At 38.9% G+C, this 23743-nt stretch overlaps 2 protein-coding genes across 4 annotated transcripts; one reads left to right on the top strand and one right to left on the bottom strand.

Moving 5' to 3' along the window:
• Nucleotides 1-708: 708 nt before the first annotated feature.
• klf2b (Kruppel like factor 2b) lies at nucleotides 709-2655 on the top strand. The gene is made up of 3 exons (XM_080907135.1): nucleotides 709-1062; nucleotides 1270-2182; nucleotides 2313-2655. Exons 1-3 carry the CDS (start codon nucleotides 991-993, stop codon nucleotides 2486-2488), a joined length of 1161 nt encoding a protein of 386 aa, XP_080763261.1. The 5' UTR covers nucleotides 709-990; the 3' UTR covers nucleotides 2489-2655.
• Nucleotides 2656-2793: 138 nt separating this feature from the next.
• eps15l1b (epidermal growth factor receptor pathway substrate 15-like 1b) lies at nucleotides 2794-22744 on the bottom strand. 3 transcript variants are annotated; one of them, XM_080907132.1, is made up of 23 exons: nucleotides 22485-22743; nucleotides 21997-22038; nucleotides 21757-21846; nucleotides 21609-21656; nucleotides 21402-21497; nucleotides 21159-21224; nucleotides 20922-21047; nucleotides 20752-20811; nucleotides 20386-20670; nucleotides 19061-19218; nucleotides 16419-16584; nucleotides 15016-15101; nucleotides 13499-13571; nucleotides 13089-13250; nucleotides 12400-12597; nucleotides 11373-11537; nucleotides 10994-11105; nucleotides 10707-10846; nucleotides 10386-10446; nucleotides 8914-8999; nucleotides 8569-8635; nucleotides 6234-6250; nucleotides 2794-5800 (listed from the first exon to the last, which is right to left on the bottom strand). In XM_080907132.1, the coding sequence occupies exons 1-23, from the start codon at nucleotides 22509-22511 to the stop codon at nucleotides 5654-5656; spliced, it is 2478 nt and encodes an 825-aa protein (XP_080763258.1). In that variant the 5' UTR covers nucleotides 22512-22743; the 3' UTR covers nucleotides 2794-5653. The 3 variants fall into 3 exon arrangements, with proteins under 3 accessions (XP_080763258.1, XP_080763260.1, XP_080763259.1); XM_080907134.1 differs by lacking the exon at nucleotides 6234-6250 and having other exon boundaries at nucleotides 5658-5800; nucleotides 22485-22742; XM_080907133.1 differs by lacking the exons at nucleotides 2794-5800; nucleotides 6234-6250 and adding an exon at nucleotides 6257-7122 and having other exon boundaries at nucleotides 22485-22744.
• Between the last annotated feature and the right edge of the window lie 999 nt (nucleotides 22745-23743).

The following is a 23743-nucleotide window of genomic DNA, read 5'->3' as shown; positions in this document are numbered from 1 at the left end:
AGCTTAAATTACGTTTATATCAGGAATGGTTAAAGCGTAATAATACCCCCCTCAAAAAAAAAAAAGGGGGGGGGGGGAGTTTCAGACGACCCTGGCGCCTGTTTAGACAGGCCCGTTGTGAGAGAACAAAAAGCATCTACCATTAATGATAATGAGCCGGCACAGACACCTACACTGCGCGTATCTTTACTGAGCTCTTATAAGTTTAACAAAAACGTGTTTATTTAAATAGAAACCCCTTTAATGGAGGCTCTTGGACCAGTGCGTGAGGAAGTGTGAAAGAAAAAGAGGCTTAGAGAGGCATCGAGATCAGAAAATAATAAATATATAATAATTAATAATGTATGCCACATATATACATATATTTTTTATTTCGTGGCAAATCTTTCAGTTTCTTTCCAGAGCTGAACCCGCTAATCCCAATCTAATGATATTTTTATTACTGTTCATCAGAAAAGCCACATCTCCTTTGTGTCCTGGTGATTAACTCGAGTACTGACAGCCTTTATTTTTAAGTTGCTGGTGCGGCTTTGCCTCCAGCAGTTTCTGTCACTGTACTTGTTCTTTTTAGATTATTACGTAAGTATATATGGTTGCTATACAGTGTGTTTATCATTTAAAAAAACAAACTTCAAATATCTTGCGTCACAATGTGGGAGGGGCCGAGCTAGGGCCCGCCCTTTTCAAAGAGGCTTGGTGCGAGCCGCTCTGCCTGTCACACACAAGTGAGCTCTGAGTCTGCACGAGCTGCTTTATAAAGCGCTAAATTTACCAAACTTTACGTTGTTTCCTGAGCTCTCACAATTGGCCAGGCGCGCTCGGAATAGGGTTATAAGGTTCGGAGGACCTCCTACCACTTTTAAACTTGTTCATGTATTTGATGTGAAACTGTGGAGAAGCGACAGTGAAATAGGCGCACAGACCCCTGCGCGGCTGCCGCTCAACACAGCACGATTTTGACAAGAGAAACTTATATTACTTTACCCAACGATGGCCTTATCCGGAGTGATGCTACCGTCATTTTCGACTTTCTCAAACCAAAGAGAAAAACCCTGGGAAAATGTAAGTTTGAAACAATGTTACGCAATTGTGTGTATGTGTTTTGTGTGTGTTTGTTTTTTTAAATATCCGTGATTTTGATTCTGCTTGTAATAATATAAATATCATGTAAGAATAATTTATTTGCTTCGAAAAAATATATATTTTGGTTCTAAAAAAAACTTTGCAGTCGCTTGTTTCTCATCTGCTTTTTTCTCCTCATTCCTACAGAGATGGAAGGGAGAGATGGACAAACTGGTCTCTTCGAGCTGGTCCATGCTTGAAATGGTACAAAACCTGGACAATCAAAACAAAAAGGAAGACGAGGATCTGAGTAACTATTTGGATCTGGATTTTATTCTCGCCAATACAACTGGCTCAGACAGCGCGATGGACTATCTGGGCACCGCCGACCCCAACATGTACACGACTGGAAACTCTATGCCATCGTTCCCAGCAGACGACCATCGCTCCCCACCGCCCCCGTACGGCGCCAGCCTCATGACAGAACAACTCCGCTCCGAAGGAACAGACAGCTATGGCATTACGCGCAACCCCAGCATTCAGGGAAGATTTTATGCCAGCACGGCGCATTTCCCCCGCCCGGAGAACATCAAAGTAGAGCCACCAATGGACAGTTATGGTCCCGTAATGGGCATGGTGCCCCAGAGCTGCAGCAAAATCAAGCAAGAAGGCAACGTTTCGTGCATGATGTCCTTTGAGCAGCCAAGAGTGGCCATCTCTCCCCGAGCGGCCAGCAACATGACCCCGCCGCTGAGTCCCAATGACCAGGGAGTTTCGGACTGTCAGGGACAGTTATGCCAGCCCATGAACTTTCAGCAGAAATATCACACAACTGTGGCTTTCCAGCACCACCCTCAGGCTCCACAGATGCAGATGGCCTACCACGCTCCACATGCTGGTTTTGGCATGTATGATGAAGCTCTCAGCCTGCAGCCGGGCGCACAGAGGGTGATGCTTACTCCACCCTCATCTCCCCTCGAACTGCTGGAGTCCAAACCCAAAAGAGGCAGGCGCACGTGGCCACGGAAGCGCACAGCCACGCATACCTGCACGTTTGCAGGCTGCGGAAAAACCTACACAAAGAGCTCGCACCTGAAGGCACATCTCCGCACTCACACCGGTAAGTTTGAGCTGAAGTATGCTATGATCTTTTTTAAGTGCGCAGTTACGCACAGAGCAGCGCATTGATTAAAACAAAATGCCGTTTCAGCACAGCCTAATAAACTTTTTTTCAAATTTTGTTCACGCAGGTGAGAAGCCGTACCACTGCAGCTGGGAAGGCTGTGGATGGAAATTCGCCCGCTCCGACGAGCTTACCCGTCATTTCCGCAAACACACCGGACACAGACCCTTCCAGTGCCACCTGTGTGAGCGCGCCTTTTCAAGGTCTGACCACCTGGCCCTTCATATGAAGAGACACATGTGAAGTAACCCACATAAGGACTCGGGGCGATTGGGGGGGGGGGGGGGGTTATTATTATTACGATTTCAACTGTATTTTTTATTTAAAATATTCCTCACATGACCAAAGACGCATATTATGATATTGAATTCAAAAAATGTTTAGTGTTATTGTTTAATAACGTAGCTGGTACTACTTTGGTTGTTTAAGCTTTAGAAAAGCTTTGTTTGCTTTAGAGCAGGCAGACCAAGAAGGGGCTGGCCCTGTATATACTACTCTCCTTTGACAGAACTGGAATGCTGTGTTTGACACAAAAGTGCCTTTCTGTGTTGTGCTACTGTATAAAAAAAAAAAAAAAAAAAAAAAACCTCTTTGTGAAAGAAGACATGGCCAAAAAAGCAGTACATGTTCTCGCTGATAGGAATGCAATGCACATACAGTTGCCTAATATGTGCAAAGACAAAAGACAATGTTTTATTTAAACTGCCTCAATGTCTGAATGGCCTATACTGTTTTTTGTTTTTTTAAATGCTTTTTGTCCATCTCAGTGTGAAACTCTTGGTTCCAGCCCCTCTGTACACTATCAGGGCTTGATGTCCTGTGCTTTATTTTTTACTTAAATTTATATTAAAAAAAAAAGTACCTGGATTTTATACTGTAAATCATGTATTTATTGTAAATATTAAAAAAAATGGAACTGAATTGTTTGGCTTGAGAAGTCTTTACTTCGCTTGCGTGCTTACTCATTCCTTACACTTGTTCACACATTTCTTTTTTATTGGATACATCCAGCCACTCAACATAACTCATAACTGCTTGTAAAAAGGTGCAGTAGACCTGCGGACTGTCACATCAGTTCTTCTAAATTGTACATCGAATTTTAAAACACAAGCACTTGATTTCCACTGTGATGTTTTGCAGCTGCAAGACAGAGAAGGGCAGCCGCTTGTGGGCTTAGCCTATAAATACAAACACTCCATTTCCATAATTACAGAGTGAGCCAGGAGCCGTCTGGACAGAGGGGCACAGCAAACCCTCATCAGGGAGCCCTTAGACTCCCTTTCTGATGGGTAGAAATTATAGTAGGACATCAAAGAGCCTTAATACTACAATTACACACAGTCACTCTGCACTACAGTTTCAAAGTATCCAAGTCCGTGCACATTATGGCTGCATAGTGTCAGTGAGCAGTTGTTTTGCCCGCATCAAAGAGTGCATTGAGTGCATATATAAAAGCCAGATGGCATTTTCTAAAAAGCGTAGTCTTTTAAAAAACTTAATAAAACAGTTTTAATTGAATCAGTGTAACTCAGTTACTTTGTATAGTAAATTCACCTGCAGCAATAAAACGCAAATGCAAAGAGAGTTCAAATGCGTTTATCAACACACTGAAATTTATCATATTTTAAAACGAAAAAAGAGGAAGCACACACTGGGCCAAAAATATCTACCCAGTACATGCAAATATGTCGTTCTCATTTCACTTTTTTGTGTTCCAATATCAAACCAGACTTCTAAGACATAAAAACAATCAATGTTCGAGTCACTCTAGTTTTACTTCAAGAACTAGATTTAGAAAGAAGCATCACAAGAACAACTACCCCCCCCCCCCCTTCATAACAAGATAACAAGTCTATGCAATGCTCAGCACCGGTTTCTCAAGGCCACTTGCTGTATATTCATTCTCTGTTTACCACTGAAACATTAATTTTGCAATTACACCTGACTCACTTCTTTTTATGCTGTTGTGGAAATATTTAAGAAATCAGACCTACCTCTCTCTGTGCTTGGTGTTAAAAATCACTTTTATTCAATTAAAAGTCCTTACAGTTTTGAGCAACTCAAACCTTTACCTCAAAATGATATACATAATGTGCAGCAATAACACATTACAGTGTTAACGTGTTGAAAAATAAGGCGCCGTCACTCTGTGCATGTCCACATAACAGTGCATACATTATGTGCCACATAAACCTGATTAGTGTTTTGTATGATTACAAGGATGCAATAATTCAGGCCATTTGCAGAAAAGTCCTCCCACTAGATTACTAGACAGTGATAACACAAATCCATATGAAAAATAATAAATATCCAAAAGGTCGATTTGGCTGAATAGCAGAAATAGTAAAAAGGTGTAACAGCACCAGTATAAACAAGAGAGGTTTACACTTCCTCCATTTAATAGAGGCATTAGTTGCAGGGAGCTATTTGGGTGTTACAACAATGCAACCAATGATGATCTATCTGACAAACAAGCTGTTCGCAGAGGAAGAGCGCTCCAAGTGGACAGAGCTGGGTTCACAGGAAAGGAAGACCGTAATGAGTATCATTAGCATCTTTAGGATTTCCAATATATTCCAGTACTCTTTTAATTCATGCACTTTACTTATATAAATATTAGCTATGAAAGCATAAATGCCCAGAAACACCAGTAGCATTTAAAATGAGAATTAAATCATGCTACTGATGATCTCATAACTTGTTTAAGACAGGAATGGAGTTTTTTCCCCCCTGTCTTTTATTTGGTTGAGCTCAAAATAAAACCGTATAACTATATACACTAAAAGAAGAGGTTTCCTAAAAAATGAAATAAAACAAAATAAAAACAAAACAAAATAAATTTGAAAAAAGTCAATTGAATGTCAGCAGAGCAAATGTTTCGACTTTCATTGTGATTTTTCTGAGCGATATAAAAACAGTTTTAGGATGTATCTCACTTCATACATGACAAATTAGCTGCTTTCATTTCTAAATAAAACAAAAATATTTTTAAAATGTTATTTTACCTTCAAAAAAGCCCCCACAAATTTGGATAAGGTAAGGCTGATTAGCCATAACCAGATATGGAGTTAGATATAGGTTGTAGTAGTCGAGTACCCTGCCGGTTTGGCTTGCGTTAAATCCATGTTCTTGGAGGATGAAGCAAGGCTTAAATCAAGTGCCTCCATATTGTCCCTGATTATAGTTTCCACATAGTTTGGGAGCAATGAACCTTAACTAGTAGCTAAATGTGGAGTCATTTGAACACAAGTACAGTCATAGCTGCAGAAACACTGGGCTCTTGCACAAGTTGGTAACAGGGGGTGCTAGTCATGTCGGGCCAATGATGGTACTGTTGTCACGAGCCTGTAGATGGCGGGCTGTAAGGAAAAGTGAAGGGGACAGAAAGTTGTGCTGGAGCACGCCTGCTCAGGTGTTCGGCATGGTGGTCTTGCTGAGAGCGATGGCCAGCTCCAGGTCCTTCTGCTCCTGGAGCTGCAGCCTCCTCAACCTCTCCCGTTCCTCATGCTCGCTCTCACGCTTGGCCCACTCCAGCTGCTCGCTCTCACTTCCAAACTGGAGCAGAGACACAAACATTAGATGTGCGCAATAAAAAGCAGGAATGTAGTCGTATAAGACACAACAGACAAAACACAGGAAGAAATATGCAAAAAATTAAAAATAAATAAATAAAAATCAAGCGTTTCTAGTTGGGCTGATTCTCAAAAAAATGCATTATTTAGCTAAATGATCTGATACATAGAAAAATACTGATCAAAAACTGAATGCAAATTAAAGACAATTAGATTTCACTTTTACGTCACACAAGACAGCAAAGAAGGTGCTGCTCCACTACAACAAATCAATGGTCACATTTCCCAAATTCTGTGTTTGGATGCAGGAATGCAGGAAAATAATTATGCTCGAGAATCACTTTACTTAGATTATGCATTGCCGACAGGTTTTTCACATGCAAAGAATCGAAAAGCACACCTTTATACAGTCTTACCTTAACATGTTCAGATCCTGGCAGAAAAACAAAAATTACAACACAGAGCTCGATATAAAAACCACAAATCCCTTTCACAACAGTCATGCTAGGATGAGGGATAAAATAAATACATATCATGTCAAGTGATACAAACCAGACACAAAAAGCTGCCATGCATCACCTCTCCACATGAGAGCACAGTCAGCCGTTAGGCTATACAAGATGGCAAATAAGCGGAAGGTGGGACATAAAGAGGGAGATTTACTCTGTTGTTCTCTGCTTTGAGGCATATCATGCTTTGACAGCGAATAAGCCTTTAGCTTGCACTTCGAGACTTGAAAAATGCTCCTCAAGTGATACCTGACCAGGCAAGTTCATGAACTCGCCAACTATGAGTTTATAAATCCTCGCTTCCTCTCAAAGGAAAAGGCAAAGATGACAGCAAGCATGCAAGCCCCTTTACCAGGTGCACAGAGCCAATCTATAACTCGACAGAGACTAGCAGAGGGACTGTCCAACTCAGTCATGCAATCATTTACTTTCCTTCTAAACCAAGCAGTTGAAAAGCTCTCACATGTTCTGTCAGTTGTTAGTTAACAGCCAGTAAACACAAAAGTTCTTTGAGTGCCTTCTGAACACACTGCTTTTGGGGCGTTAACAGAATGAGGCCCAATGACACAGAGCTGACACCTCTGTGGCTTGAACACAGCAATCTAAAGATCGAGATGAGATCAGCAGCTTGTGCAGGCAAATATACTCTACAGCAAGTACACTACACTTACAGATGCAAAATTTGCAAAACCCATAGGATAATCTTTGGATGTTTTACTCGACTGTGTCGTAAAGAAAGAGTCTGCACCGTCTGCTGTGGAGCCAACGCTCTGGAGCAGCTCTGATGGACTCAAACCTATCAGAGAAGGAAGGACATTTAAATAAGATAATATATATAAAAAAACCCAACATGACAGAAAATGCTGCTGTTAGCATCTTCATTAGAGATATTTCTCACCGATACCCCCCTTGGGAAATTGAACTCACACTTTAAAGGCTAACGCATAATACTTTGCCACTAAATATTCACAGGAAGCCAACAGCTTCATGCAAGCAGAGTAGTTACCCAGGGGAAAGCCACATTGATTCAAAAAATGTGGTTAACACCTTTTTCAGTACAGCTCACTGATGCAGTGAAGCTTAAACATGCACACGGTTGCTTTTTTGGAACTTGCAATTGTAAAAGATGGACACACCCTTGTGTACAGTAAGCACACATTTCTTATAATGATGGTACTATTAATAAGTGAGAATGTTGTTTATCTCACGGACTTTGTGCACCAATGCAGCACAGGCTGCTCCTGCAAATTCAAGGGCTCAATTTTCCGAAAAACTAATTCTTTGATTTGTCAAATTAAAAAGAATTGATTAAGAAAAAACAAAACAAAAAGAAAAGTATTATTAGAGTTGTTTACAAATGCTGCTGCAACACAGCTGCAAAAGAATAAATCCAATCAAATAAAAAAATATATTAAAAGTTCTAACTGTTGAGCAACTGTCCTTGTAATACAGAAAGTCAACAGTGCCCACGGTTTGTGAGAGTGGACTTCTCACTTCCCCATCACCCTTGAAGCACGTCTCTAGTTCAAGACAAACCATGGCTACTCATCTCTACCCTTTTCTGTGCGGTAAAGGGGAACACTAACTTTCCCAGGCTGATGCTTCTGCTACAAGAATAAGTGCAAGGTCACAGCGGAAGGGCATGTACTGGGCATGGCTTCTAGGTAATGTGTGAATTCACATGTGCATAAAAAAAACAACACGAACAAAACCACTAAAAAAAAAAAAAAGGATGAGAAAGTTGTTCTCAAGGCTCCTCATCCTGTACACAAGAATATCTTAACACATCACTGCGGCAGAGTCTTAATAACAGCATTATCATTTAAAGGACTCGTATCTCTGCCAGCAGCTTTCCTGTTTACCAAATCAAAAGAAGAAATTATGTTCTCAGCACCCTAGCACCTCAGTAGGGAAGTTGTTTTTTTTTCTTCTTTTTTTTTTTTTTTTTTTCTTTTTCCACCACCATTAAGCATCAAATCCTTATTTCACAGGACGGTTACTCGCCGTGAAAACCCCCAAAAGTTCTTATGCTTTTATTTTGAGTTACATATGAGTAAAGAGAATGTACCATCATCACTGGCATATTAAAAAAAAAAAAAAAAGTGTGATCTGTTTAGCAGATCTGACCCATTTCTATTTCCTAGTTATGAACACCATGCCTGCACATGCGCAGTCAAGTTCATCAAAAACACGTTTTATGGTATTTTATATAGATATACATATGAATAAACTCTATGCTTACCATAGGGAGGTGCAGGCCTCTTAGGCACACTTTTCTTTGGGATTGGGAGTACAGGATTGTCCGACTTCTTCTCAGACACAAGACAAAAAGAAAAGAAAAACCATTAGCTGTATACAAAACGATGACCCCAACAGAAATGTCAGCTAAGATGTAAAGCCTCTGGACTTATACAAGGTAGACCCTTTTCAGAAATGTGATAAATTGGAAGGAAAAAAAAAAAAAAAAAAAAAAACAAGACCTCAGTCACGATGAAAGTTAAATTAACAGCACGGCTTTCTTCAGCTTTAGTGGAAAACTATGCTTTATGGTGCAACTGATTCATAACTTCAAGTCTCCAGAGCTTACCTTTGACATCTGACTAAAGTCAGCAAATCCACCCCCCTTGCTTCCAAAAGAGTTGCTTCCAAAGGGGTCTGCTTTCCCAAACAAATCTGTGACAAGAGTACATTGAAATGCATTTGGAACATTTGAATACATTTATGGAAAGAGCCAGAAACTATAATGAAGTTCAGCCCCAAACCACACATTCAAAATCCTCTCTGCATCTTGCTTATTCTGAAAGGGCCTGTTTTCTATTTTCAGAAGAGGCAATGTGGCATGACCGTTTAATTTTCCATGACATTTTACAAAAAAACTGTAAAGCAGAGGTTTTGTTTAACCTGACGTATGCATCGGGCGTCATTTGGCGTCCTGTTAACTATAACCATGCCTGGCTTGTTTTGAAGCTCAGCAGTATGCCACTTAATGAAAAAAAAAAAACCTGCATTTTTTCACCGTGAAAAAACAAAACATCGTAAGAGAATATGTTTGTTGTGAGTGTTCGACCACAAAAGGCCCGTTCATGTGCAGGATCGGTGTTTTTCTTTTGCGCACAGTAACTCAGCTCAGGTCTACAGTCGACTCTGTGTTCATCTTAAACACGTGTAGCACGGCAGAGCATCAACCAGCAGCAGCCACCAACTTAAAACAACTTCCGCACCAAAAGAGGCACAGCAGTTCAACAGCAGCAAGTATAAAGACAGGACAGAGGCAGAAGGGAACTGGTTAAAGGAGTGGCAGTGTATTCTAGTAGAGAAGGACCAGCAGTCACAGAGTTTCTGTTATGCTTGGCTCCGGTTAGCCTCCTGTTTTTCCAGGGGGTGGGGGGTATTTTTAGTTGGTCAGTAGTTAAATGTGTAGGTACTCGACTAAAAATAGCCCAAAACCACAGGAAAAATTGAAGCCACAGTGAGTAAAAATTGTTTGCCCCTGGTGCTCCCCCCAAAATAAAATCTAAATCTAACACGTCACCCAGAATGGGCAAAAAGACTCTTTTAAGATGGGTTTCACAACTAAAGAGAGTTCTCATGTTTAGATGTCTGTTTTTAGAGTCATATTTTCAGTAAAAGGCTTGGAAAATCTGCTCTTATTAGTACAGGGATGACTATACGTGGAAATCGGCATGGATTCGTGCATGAAAACACGATCATACATCATCGTCTCAATAACAGCGAATGGAGAAGGATGAGTAACATATTTAAATATGACCTGTCCAACTTATGTACGACAAACTAGCTACATGAGGCCTCTTCCTGTTAAAGTTAAAAGATGTTTTTTTTTGCCTCTCAAAGTACTTAATTAAAGGGGATCATCAGATTGTTACAGTTCTTGAGATGACTGCTGGTATGAGCTGGTTGCTATTTTAATAAAAGTGAAATTGAAAAAATGTTAAACTGAAGAACTCTGGGGCTATGTGCAAACAAATTATTCTGGGTTTTAATAATTTAAGATTTAAAGTCTCTTTCAGTGTGCTTTGACTTCCCATGTTGCTTCTGTACCTGAGTCCTTTGTTTTTGGGCTGTTTGATCTGAAGGAGTCACTGCTGCCAAAAGGACTTGGCTGACAAATGCAAAAGAAGGGGAAAAAACAAAAACAAACAGAGTGAGATTTAATTCAGTCAAACACATTTAAAATGTACACACTATGACCACGCCACAAATCTCTTTCTGGTTTGCTTTTCCATTTATCTGCAACAAGCACAAAAAAAAAGAAAATCTTCTTGGAACTAATAATCGCACTGCATCTAAAAGAGCCATATTAACACTCCAAAGTAGTATCACTTGAGGGGGGGGGGGGGGGGGGGGGGGGGGAGTCAATACCTTGACTGGAGGTACAGGTTTTCTGCTAAAGGGGTCTCCAGATCCAAACAAGTCTGGCCTGTCAGTTGTCTTAAAAAAGTCTTCAGATGAGGTGCCTTTGAAAGGGTCGCTTTCTTTGAAAGGATCACTTCCAAATGGATCTAGAAAAAGGACACCACCATCATTTACATCCTCTAACAAGAAAAGCTCATTAGAAGGGATACAAACTGAATGCAAGCAGCAGCTGACAGAGCCACAGTCGTTACAGAAAAAGGAGTAAATAAGGAGACTTGAGGAAGTATTCACACCTTTGAAGAGGTCAGATTTGAAGGGATCCTCCATCTTGAAGGGGTCTGCTCGAGTCTCCTTGGCAGCACTGTTGTTGTTGAACATGGCTATCCTTGACTTTAAAGAGCCCTCCTGATTAACCATCCAGAAAACAACAAATCATCAACAATCTTATCAGTAAAGCCCTTTACCAATGTACCCGGAAAATATCCAGAAATTAACTTCCACGTTACAAGTCTGGGTACATTTGCACTTCTCTAGCATCTCCAGAGCAAAACGACAAAGGAAACAAAATCTGAATCCAGATTATTAGAGAACAGAAAAAATGAGTTTCTTGGATTTAGACTAAAATTGTATTGTGAATGAATCATCCTTCATAGGTAGTTGTGGTCTCCTCACCGTACTTCTGAAGCTTCCATCCTCCCTTTCAGCAAAGCCTTCATTTAGGTCCGGCAGGTTGCTCAAGTTTCCTGCGTTGATTTCTTTCAAAGCATTGTTGTACTGCTCAATGGTCTTGGTCAACTCTTTCTGGCTCTCTTGAATCAGTGACAACTTACCACGAGCCTAAAAAGCACAAAGAATGTCAATCTACAGTATACCAACATGCTTCTAAAGAACCACACTGATATCTATCCACTTATGTCCAAAGGTAGGTAGGTTAAATCATTCACTGTCTATGAACCAATAATTTCCACTATGACAATATAAATACTGTGACCTCCTCTGGCCCTGACAAACGTTCCCCGTATCATGACAAAAGAAAAAGCCAAAACTGAAAATGAAACTAAAGAAAATCAAAAGTAAAAGGAAACATTTTTAAATATTAAAAACTAAACTGAAATAAGAAAACGGTTTCCAGACACCAACTGAAATAAACAGACTTCAAAAGAAAAATACAAAAAAATAATACAATAATTCCACAACTTAAAGGGAGCATAACAAATCTGTATCAACTGGGGCTAACAAATTTTTGGGTAGAAATGCTGGCTGTCGTTTTTAGGCAGGATTGTAATCTGGATTTATTTCAGCTAACAGAAACAAACATGGTGCTCAAATCTGATGAATGCACCAGACATTAAAGTCACTAAACTGAACTGCCTGTAAGCAGTTTAGGTGTTTTGTACCTTTAAAGGTAGGAGTACCGGTAAGAGAGTAAACGTCTGCTTCAAAATGATTATTTAAAAAAACAAAAGAAAATAAAAACAAGTTAAATTCAAACTTGAATTTAACTTCACGTACTAGTTGAAACTTCACTAGTAGATAAGCATAAATTAGTATAAGTGTTATTATTAGTACTACTGGATATCTAGACCTTTATCCCACTTTCCAACCTGATCTTTAATCCCAACAATGCTACTATGGAGCTTGGTGGTCTGAAGTGGCACAACAACCTAAAGTAACCTGTTGCCTTTCCCTCTGAACTGACCTGACTGATCTCATCCTGGGTGGTTTTGAGTGACTTAATGATGCTGTCCAGCTGAGTCCGACCGGAGAGCAATCTCTGCTCTAGCTGTGCCTCCTCCTCTTGGACTCTATTCAGGTCCGTTTTGGTGCGACTCAGTTCATCTTCCTGACTGCGGAGGTCAGTCTCCTGTGAGCGGATCTGGCTATGCAGGGATGAAATCTTCCAAACAAAAAGAAAGGAGTTTATATCTGCAGGATCAACATCCTGCTTGCTGTTCATTTAGAAATTGTAGATTTCAATTATAAATTTTTTAAATGCAATTAGTGCTTCACTTCTTACATATTTTTTTTTCCACATCCATCTTGCACCAACAAACTAAAAGCCAAATATGCACAGCTGCCTCTAAAGCAGTTACACTGACTTTCTAAACAAAGACCTTATTGTATATGTGGTGAATGTGTTTAAAAATACTAACTCTCACCACTTTCATGTAAACAAATCTTAACCTCAGATGACCAATGTTTTGACATCTGGCCTGATATCCGAGATCGCACTGACACCAAACCATTATCAGCTTAGACCAAAAAGATTACACTACAGTAAAACCACAAATGCATGTGTACCACTGTCACCAGTAGCCAAACACAAAACCCAATAACATTTCTCAACTGAAATACATGCGCATCACTTCAGTGTGTCACATCTCTAACCTTCTGGGTTTCATCCTGGCACTTCTGCTTGATGTCGTTGAGCATTCCCTCAAGCCTGGAGCGCTGTTGGTCCATTTCCTCCAGGCGTACCTGGGCATCCTGCTTCTGGGACTCCAGGTCTTGCAAGCTGCTGCTCTCCCTTTCCAAATTATTCTGCAAGCCCTGAGGGTCAAGGAAAACCCGCACAGAGGCACATGTGTTTGCAGAAAGTATAGCTATTAGGCATGATCTTTTCTGAGTTATTAAGCCTTCAGTTCCCCTCAAAATTATGCAATTTGTGCTGGATTTGAAGTATTTCTGACAACTTTTTAAATTGTAGAATAAAACGGACTGGAATTTACTCATGAATACCATTAACTAACTTAACTTTAACCAGGCAAACTAAATTATTTTATTTTATTCAGTCTTACCTGCACATCACTGTTTTTTTGTCTGAGGGCCTCCTCCTTTTCTCTGATCTCATGCTCCAGGATGAATTTGTCTCTACAGATGAAAAACACGAGCCAAACAATGGCAGAGAGGTTATAAAATGGACATCACTCACCAACAAACGACAGGCAAATGACAAAAATTATACCCAGTGTTTCATTTTTCTGTCTAGATTTGCAGGCAACATAATGGATAAGAGAAATCAGAATTAAAATATTCAATCAAAATGATCTGCCAACATTGATTTCTTTTTTACAAGGCTATGGAAAAGTCACAGAAATTAACACACCTAGTAACCTTTAATGTTTTAAATGTAAAAAGTTCAACGTTTTAGAGGTCTAATGGGCATCAGCACCGAGCAGTAAAATAAATGTATTAATGTGAACTGATGCACTCTGTGTGCTTGAAATGGAAATCAATTCACAACAATTACTTTCATCTGTTATTTCCAGCTACGGTGTTACTTTTTACTGGTATTTATTTTATTTTATTTATACGGACACTACAGATCTCCAGCGACTCATCAACTGCCCCATTTTACTTGAACGTGCACAGAGCCTGCAGCCAAATATCTGGTTTAACAAAGAATGCTGAAACCGCTAACGTGATGCGATATCTGTTATCTCTGACTGTGGTTTTCTAGTTTTGTCAAGCCACCCTAATGCAACGAGACTAAACAAAAAGAGGCTAAACTCGCTCATAGTCCTTCTGCAGCACATTCATTATGACTATGTCACTGTTGGTGCGTTATCAAGTGCCCTGTTAAAAAAAAAAAAAAAAAAAAGGTTACTTGAGATGAATTTTTAATACTTTTTATTGGCTTATAAATGTATTTTACAGTATGCACAAATCTATTTTGAATTGTAAATGCTAATGGAACGATTGCACCTTCCATGCGCTGCAGTCTTTATACACTATTCTTTGACACATTCTCTTAGTTGCTTCCTTCTTACACCACAAGTGTTTGGCCATAGGGTGAAAATACTGACTGCAAGAAAAAACTATTTACATCAAATGTTAACTCATGACCATGACTTCCTGGACTGCTGTCAATAGCCAGAAAAGGCCAGCAGCCAGTTAATCAAGTTGCCCAACAGGTTGTTTGTGTGGGGTCTTTGTTCGTTTTGTTTTTTAAAATTAAACATATTCTGGGCCATTTGGGGTAATGATTATATTAAACCCTGGTGCCAAATTACATTAGAAAAATGTCTCGTGATAATACAAATATATTTAACAGTCCAAAAACAGACAAAGGTGTAGTCAACTGTAACCATTTACTGCAATTCATTTTCATGTTTGTCAGCAATCCGTATAGAGTTACACAGTGAGAAGTATGTTGACAGCTGTTGAGTACAATGCATCCTGTATACAAACAGTACAATAGTATGAAAAAAAACTTTGATCTAGAACATCACCTTACTAAAAGCTTGTCTACTTTTTCCTCACAGGAAGCGAAACAAAACTGTCCCTACTGCTAGTTACGGTTTAGTGGGCTCACCTCTGCAGATGAGATATTTCCTTACTGAGGTCATCCAGCTCTTTGATACCTGTCGGCTCTGTCGACCCTGTGTAGCCGATACCGTCCTGAGGTGAGAGACATTGAGACAGACGAGTTAGACAGGAGAAAAAAGGTAGGAGAGAAGATATGATGAGGGTGACTGGAGGGGAGCACAGAAACAGTTGATTAGGACTGGGAAATGGACAGGCGAACGACAAAGAATCTGTTCTAATAGGCGAAGGAGTACAAGGAGGGAAAAAGAGGTCAGGGAAGATGTGAGTGATATGCAGTGGGAAAGAGGTGCTCCCCACTGTTGTGTCTAAAGAAACAAAAGTCAGAGGAAGGAAATACAAACAGCTCACACAGTTAGCGTAGGAGCAAGCCAGCCAGACGATACATAAATTGCACACAAGGCTATTTAAAAGAATTCAATGCAACAGTAAATTTTGGAAGACTGTTCATTGTTAAACAGACCCATGCCATATCAAGAAGCCTAAACAAAAATATTGGGCAATTCGCAAAATTGCTGAAGCAGACCAAGACAACACATAATCTATTTAAGCTTCGTGTTTCACCTGAAATAGGAGACTATCCATGATATATAACTGATACAGATATATAACTGATAGCTGATGCCAACACCATCAGCTATTGGTTCACTTCCTATTTATAAAGTTGTTATTGGCCCAGAATTTCAGTGCATTTAAATTAAATTGTGTTTCTTAGAATTTACTGTCATGATGACATTAATCTGATAATATTAATAATAAAAGCATGATTGGTCTGAAAAGCTCAACTGGAGTAACTGATTTGTTTTCCTCACCTTGGCAGTCAAGCTTAAACCCACTTAGTTCAGACAGATTAAATTTTACTTTTACACTCATTGAAAAATAAAAAGCTAACTTCTTGGTAATGGTAATTCATGTTTTTTCCCCCCAGATAAATTTAAATAAAAGGTTACATGCTGGTTTACTTGATTGCCCACTTAACAGTGGCCCCATTTCACTACTCATATTAAAAATTATTTGTTCTATTATATCCTCTTTAATATAATAGAATTTGTATTCTCTTATGCTGCGTTTCCTTGAAGATCAAAAAATGTCAAGCCAGTGATGATGACAGCAGGTGGCAGCACTTTAAATGTTCCCATATTATTGTTCACCTTCTCTTTGGAACAGAGAGAGAGAATATAATAGAACAAGAGCGCCACCTTGTGGCAAAGGCCCAACTACTCACAATGTGCACCTTAAAAAAAGAAACCAAGTTCTGGTCTCACAGAAGGCAATTTTTAATAAGCACTTTGTTAAAAAAAAGAAAAAGGAAAAAAAAAAGAAAGAAATTGTAATAAACTGGCAAACCGACAGATGAAGAAGTGGTTGGAATATGGTATAGGCAGAACTCACAAAGCCCATAGCTGATGATGCAGATCGTTCTGATGGAGGGATCATGTCAGGAGTGAGAGCAGAGGGAGGGTCGATGCCTTTATTGACCTTTTTTTGGATCAAATGCATGGCTAGAGCAAACTGCTCCTCGTTCAGCTTGCCTGTTTGTTTTGTGTCAGCAAGTCCCCTATGGAGGAAGAGGAGACATTTTTCTCACCCTATTACATACTTCTGAGCAATAATATCAGCAATTTTTACAAATATAAATCCCCACTGAGTGGTTACCACGGACAAATGGTCCATTTTATGCTGGTTAAGTGAGCATCCTTTAAATCATTTAAAAAAAAAAAAACCAAAAAAAAAAAAAAACCAAAAAAAACACTTCTGTTCCACTTCTCTAGACCAAATGTAGTAATTTGGTTGAACTCAGATGATTTGTCAATGCCTTCAATAACCTGACCTGTAAATTTGCAATTTTGAACATTTATATACACTATAATACAACTTCATACAATATAAACAATTTTAATATTTGCACTGCCTTTTAAAATTGTAACTACACCCTACTCTTGCGTACACAGCATTCAATTTACTTTATTATTTTCTATTCTTAGGTTTATTTTATTTTTTAGTTAGTTGTGTATTTAGATGTGTGAAGGGAACTTGCAAAGTAAGAATTTCATTGCTCATTGTAACCATTTGTGTTTTGCAGTGTATATGACAATAAACTTCTTGAATCTAATTTTAAGTGGCCACAAGATGGTGCTATATAGCTTTATCTGGGAGAATCCTCCTGACTATGTTTGCATTTTTAAAAAAGAGAAGAAAAAAAATCGACTTCCCGTTCAAATCGACTTTAATTTGAATAATCTGGTATTGATTCATTTAAAATTAATTTTTAAATATAAATGTATTTTGCCATAAAAGCCAGAACCTCCGCTAAAAGCTCACAAAAACATTTCAACAATTGCCAAACAGCTAAAACAGCAAATGATTAAAGAGCAGGTAAACGGATTTTGCAAAAAGATGTAAACAAAGCGTCGTTAACCCGACAGCTCGTACATGGACATGTCGGGTGCTGAAAGCCGACATCTGACAGATTCTGAACTGCAGGCTTCGTCACTCTCTGCCCAATATACTTCTATACTTCAAGACCAGTTTCCCATTAAAAAAACTATTTTCTGCATTACTCACTTGCCTATTATGCACCAGTCTGTTGTATACATTGTTGTCAGCTTCTGATTTTTTCTCTCCCCAAAATAACCTCCGACAGCGATAAAACCGCTGTAACTTTGCTCTGTTCCGCTTCAGCAGCATCAGTCTTTGTACAGGTAATGTCCACATGTTGATTCGTGGTTTTCTTTAGTTTTTGATCTACTGCAGCATATTTTCAGGGGGGTTATATGCTATAAAAGATCAGGCCTGGAAAATCTCCTTCACATTTTTCTCTGTTTTATCCTCAGTTACTTTGACACAAAGGCATCTGCTGTGATGCTTACACCTCTGATAATGTCTCACACGTGTCAGTTCTGGGGTTTTTTGTTTGTTTGTTTGTTTGTTTGTTTGTTTTTTTACCTCCTTCGTAATTGCACAGAAATAGTCAAATAATTTGGAATGATGCATTTTTAACTTACAATGTTTAGAGAGTTCATTCAACAGTATACATCCAAGAGGAATTATCAGAATTATAATATTTCTGACCGAGTCAAAACTGAATCGAATCAAAACAGGACGAAGTGTAAAAATGTATGAAAATGTTGACATCTTCACCAATTTAACACAATGGCAACAAAAAGAGTTAAGTCTATAACTTTTTGAACAATGAAACAGTTTTTGTGACACCAACACAGTGGATTTTAAATGTACACGTTAAGATAAAAACCCAGATAAACCTATCAGAGAGATAGCAACAATTTTAGGACTGGTCAAATCCACAAACTTGTTCTCTCCTAATAAGAAGAAATGCTAATGAAAGCTCAGGAACACCCGAAGTTCATGATGACAGAATTATTTCTATGGTTATGAGAAATGACCCATCATTTTTCATATAACCAAATCAAGAACACTCTCCAGGAGGTACACATACAATCAAACACCTTTATGAATGTGTAAGCAACACAGTGCCCAGTGCAAATGGATAATAACGCAACACAAACTGCAAAAGAGCCCGAATAGTTTCTCAAGGGCAAGAAATTGGATATTCTTTGATGGCCACGTGAGTCACCTGATCTCAACCCAACAGAGTATGCTTTTCAGTAACTGAAGACGAAACTTAAGGCATAGAGAGCCACAAACAAGCAGCAACTAAGGGTGGCTGCAGTAAAGGCCTGGCGGAGGTTTTCAATGTAGGAGAGACAGTATATGGCAATGCCCATGTGTTCTAGACTTCAGGCAGTCATTAACTGTAAAGGATTTTTATCCTAATAATGATTAATGTAATACTTTTATTGATTCCCTTATGAATGAAAACTGAAAGTCTGCACTTCAACCATATATGAATTATTGTATTTTAAAAGCCACTGTGAAAGTGTAATGAAGAAAATGTAATTTGCTTGTGTTTTCTTACACTGTAGTGCTTTGGGAACATGTTATTCACAACATACAAAAAAAAAGAAAAGCCCCAACAAACAAAATCTCTAAATATGTCTGAGCTGTGGTCTTACCATATCTGTGCGAGCATCGTCTGGGAGAGCGTACAATTCATGAAGAGCTCGATGACATCGCCGCCGTTGACGAGGCCGTCATTGTCAGTGTCCGTGTTCTTGAAAATTTCTTTATATTTCTCTCTGTCAGCCACTGGTACAACCCAGTTCACCGCCGGCTAGAGACAACAGAAGACATTGTGTGATATGAAATGATGAACACAGCATTCAGTATACAACAAACACACAGTTCTTCTTCGGTGCAGACAGGTGTACTTCACGCAACAAGAGGAATTTGTGAATCTGCACAATGAAATGGTTAAAACAGATCAGTAAAAACAAAACCCCCCCCAAAAAAAACAGTCCTCAGCTAGATGGAACTGCATTTGTAGGATGCTTTCTCACTGCCCTATCACAAACATTCACACAACTGTATAACATACACAATACATTAAAACTGTAACTAATCAAGCTAATAAAAAATACAAAAAATATATGCAAAAAAATGCAAGATGAAATGCATACCTTGCATTTTATTTCTGTCAAAAAAACAAACTATTAAAAAACAAAATATAAAATAAAGCGTTTAAAGAAGCAGAAAGGGCCATGAATTAAAAAAAAAAAAGACAGAACAACATAACAACTGATCAAGTGGTCAAGGTACAAAGGTAGTACAAGTATTGCTACTCGTTACTTTCAAGAAAACCTGTTTCTCCAAAACTGAAATCCCTGAAGCTGTATCCTGGTAGAGAGAGGTTGGCCTTTGAACAATGCTCAGAACAATGTGGCAAAACAAGTCTACCCATTTGCAACAAAAGACAGTTAATACATGGCAACCTAGCTTGTTTAAGAGTTAAGAATCTGCCCTTGTGACACGTAGAGAGAACCAAGAAAAAAAAGAAAATAAACAAATGTAGTGATTTTCCCTCATTACATCAAACGAATAGTCATGTGACCATTCGTTTGAAATGCATGGTCATATGTGATATGATCATTTAAAGTGCTTTCCACCAACATCAGCTTCAGAGAGCACTTTATTATGTGCTTCAATTGTATGCACATATCCAATTTAAAATCATCAATTGACACAATATGTTTCTCTTTGGACTGTGGGAGGAAACTGGAGGACTCAAACACTTATGCAGGTAAAGGTACAACATGCAACCTCCGCAAAGACCAACCCTAGGAGGTCCAAACCCAGAAACTTTTTGAAGCAACATCACTGTGCTGTCCATTACATTGATATTATATATTAGGTTTAATCACATGACTCAACGGCCATAAAGAGGCATTTGCGCATCTTCGACTAATAATACTGTCCACACAAGCAATGTGAGGCAACATACCGGAGAACTGGACTTAAATGACTGTTTTGGAGAAAGGTTGGCAGCACCGGAGCCAAAAAGAGCAGCAGTGCCGAGGGGAGTAGTGTTGACCAGAGGAGAAGTGCTGCGTAAAGTTTCTTTGAGAAGAGCTGGACCAGTTCCAAGGCCAGACAGAGCAGGCAGCACAGGAACAGCACCTGGAAGTCCAACCCCAGTCTTCTTCCTCTTAGAAGGGGGGATAAGGGAAGCGGGTAAACTAGTGGGGAGCGGCTCCTTCTCCATGGTGCGATACACAAGATGCAAAGCCTGTAAAATGGAAAGTATAACCAATTATTACAAATAAAGAAGGGAACCCAGATAATATGTCAGTACGGAATCACAGTTTACCACGGTGAATTCTTCTTTGTCCAAGTGTCCATCTTTGTCCACATCACTTAGGTCCCAAATCTGCACAAACAATGAGTAAGTGCTCAATTTTAACAAACTGTTAAAATTACAAAAAAAAAAAAAAAAAAAAAAAAAAAGGCTGCATAGTAGTACTTGACATGTAACATCACCTTTCCTAACACATCCAGAGGTAGCTTGGAGTTTATCAAAACTGGCCTGACTTTATCACCAGAGAGGAGGCCATTCACAGGTAACAGACTCTCAAAAATTCCCTCAAACTTTCCCTTTTCATCAGGCTGGGAAATAAAGAAAAAAACAACAACAACAACAACAACTCAAGTTTAAGTGACAAGCCCATTTTTCTGTGATATCCTCATGACAGTTCTTGAAACCTTATAACATTTTACCTTAATGGCCCACTGTGAATCAGATGCTGTTGTTGAAACAGTTAGTAATGGGCTGCTTGTATCTTTCTATAAGAAAAAAAGAAGAAATAGAGTGAAATGAAATGCATCAACTTATCATTTTCTAAGACACTAAATAATGAAGTTTTCATATGATCCACAGAAATAATTCCCATAACATTATTGATTAATTCAGTTCTTTGGAGTTATTTATAATTATCATTATTAATTGTAATTATAACTTACAAATTTGGGTGCAGCTAAGTTTTGGTTGAGATTGTGAAGACTTATGTCATTTCCACCCTGCGCAGATGCCACCAGCCTCAAAGCTATGAAGAAACCCTAAAAAAAAAAAAGAAAAAAAAAAAGAGGAAGAAAGCAGAACAAATCCTGTTTTTTCTGCATGTATCAGCACGACAATACCATCAAATTTACAAAGAAATTCTGCGTTACCCGCTTGTCCAAATAGCCTTTTCTTTCTGAATCTGCCAAATCCCAAATCTAAAATACGTACATAAATAAATGCAAAGGTACAAGATTTTAGTTAGGTCAAATACATGACTGTGTGTTGTGTGTACATGTAGGTGACACTGTTACCCACCTTTCCCAGTGTGCTGTCTGACAGGCCAGACTTCTTAAGAAACTGAGCTGCATCGCCAGCTGATATTTTGCCTGTGTTTCCTGGGTCGAGCTATAAAGAATCATGAGGAAATTACCAGGAGGATACAGAGGATAGAAGTGTCTTTAAGAATGGGGTTACATAAAAGATCATACAGAGATGAATGCACAGTAAATGATCTGAAGTGAGGTGGGGAGCAACAGCAAACAACGTAGACCTTACCAGTCTGTAGTAGTTTTCATAAACTGGGTTTCCACTTGATAACTAAAGGAAACAAATTACAAATGAATGTGTATTAAGCATCAAATATACTAAATTAAGTTGCTAGAAAACGAATGGCTAATTTCAATGGCAACAAACTTCCAACATAGTTAGTTCATAAAGTAAAGGCCATCTTTTTTTTTTTTTTAGTTGCCACTTAGTCGTGTTTTGTTTTCAACAACACCACACTCTACACTAGCTTCATTACTGTCTTCGCCAGCAGTCGCTTTCCTTATCCTTTAAAGCGTACACTAACTTTGCTATCCTAACCTAGCTAACCCTGTCAACTTAGTTGACAGCGAAAGCTTAATAAAGCGTTCACAGTAGTTTATATTCATCCTATCTTATGAAGACCTAAAGCAGTCAGATCACATAACCGCTGTCGCTGTCAGATGTTAACGCTTTCTAATAAATTTTATTACTTTTCTTGAGCTGTTTGGAGTTGTTACCTGACTCAGAGTCATGAACGCCGCCATATCTCCTGGTGTCTCGGGAGTGCGCACAGAGTCCTTAAAGGGAGCGGGCGCGAGCGCCTGGGGACCGGCGGGGACCGCGGTTCCGGTGGGTGTGGACACCGCGCCCTTGTCAGAGCTGCAGAGCAACTGCGCAAATTTGAATCCTATTAAAATGAAATGAGGTTTTCATGCCTGGGATGGTTTGCATGTGTGGTCAGCAGGTGTCCAACTTTACTTGGGACTGCACGGCATTTTTTAACCCCTAGTGCCGGGGTTTTGTCAGAACACCGGTCCTACAACGTCTTACATTTTCATTGGCTGCAGACAACACGTGGGTCTTACAGGGATGACGTCGCTGCTGCGTCTCTATTAAAACCCCAAATAACTGTTTTACAGAAATTTAAGACATACACGAGTGGATAAAGCCCATAAATCCAAGCTTTAGTGTCCTTTAAGGTCTCTAATGAATTAGAAAAACATTCAGTTTAATGCAGTCACTGGATTGACGCTAAATAGTTTCAATTATGTTTTAATTTTTCAGATGTCCCTTAGTCCCACATTCATTTTTCCGAGATGTGGTACACCAAAAAATCATACAAACAGGCAAATTTTATGAAGACTTATGTTTCTGTTGTTTTTACAAACACATTTTGTTTTCAGTTTTTAAGTTCACACCAGATAATTTCCATGGCTATTTGTGAACTACATTTCAGAACCCACACACACACACACACATATATATATATATATATATTTTTTCTTAGGTGAAGTGTAATTGTAGTTAACCCAAAGACACATGGATTACAGGCCCCCAAATACTAGCGTTTTCTATACTTGTCCAGAATTTTTTCTGGGGAAGATATAATGAAGCAGGCACTAGATATCATTAACATGTATGGTCTCCTTGACATGAAGTGACTTTCACAGTATGAATATTTTATCTATTGCTCTTGGGTGAAACAATAAGGAAAAAAATAGTATGCATTTGACAGTGTTTTTTTAAAATTTCCAGCTTTTTCTGTAAAAAAAAAAAAAGTATATTTATTCATACCAAGCTTGGATATAAACAGAAACTTCTTAATTGATTGAATTGAATCTTTAGGAGAGTTTTATTCACAGATAGAGGAAATGAAACTTCATTTGACATTCCTTTTTGAAACAGTTGGCATGGAGTCCACTAATTTACATCTAAACCACAAGCAGTGCTTCTAAATTGTGAACTCTCACACAAAATATCAGTGGACAATAAGGTT

The sequence above is a fragment of the Rhamphochromis sp. 'chilingali' genome (assembly GCF_963969265.1).
Source record: "Rhamphochromis sp. 'chilingali' genome assembly, chromosome: 16".
Lineage (NCBI taxonomy): Eukaryota > Metazoa > Chordata > Actinopteri > Cichliformes > Cichlidae > Rhamphochromis > Rhamphochromis sp. 'chilingali'.
The sequence above is the reverse complement of the archived record's forward strand: the minus strand, read 5'-3'. Positions and strand labels throughout refer to the sequence as shown.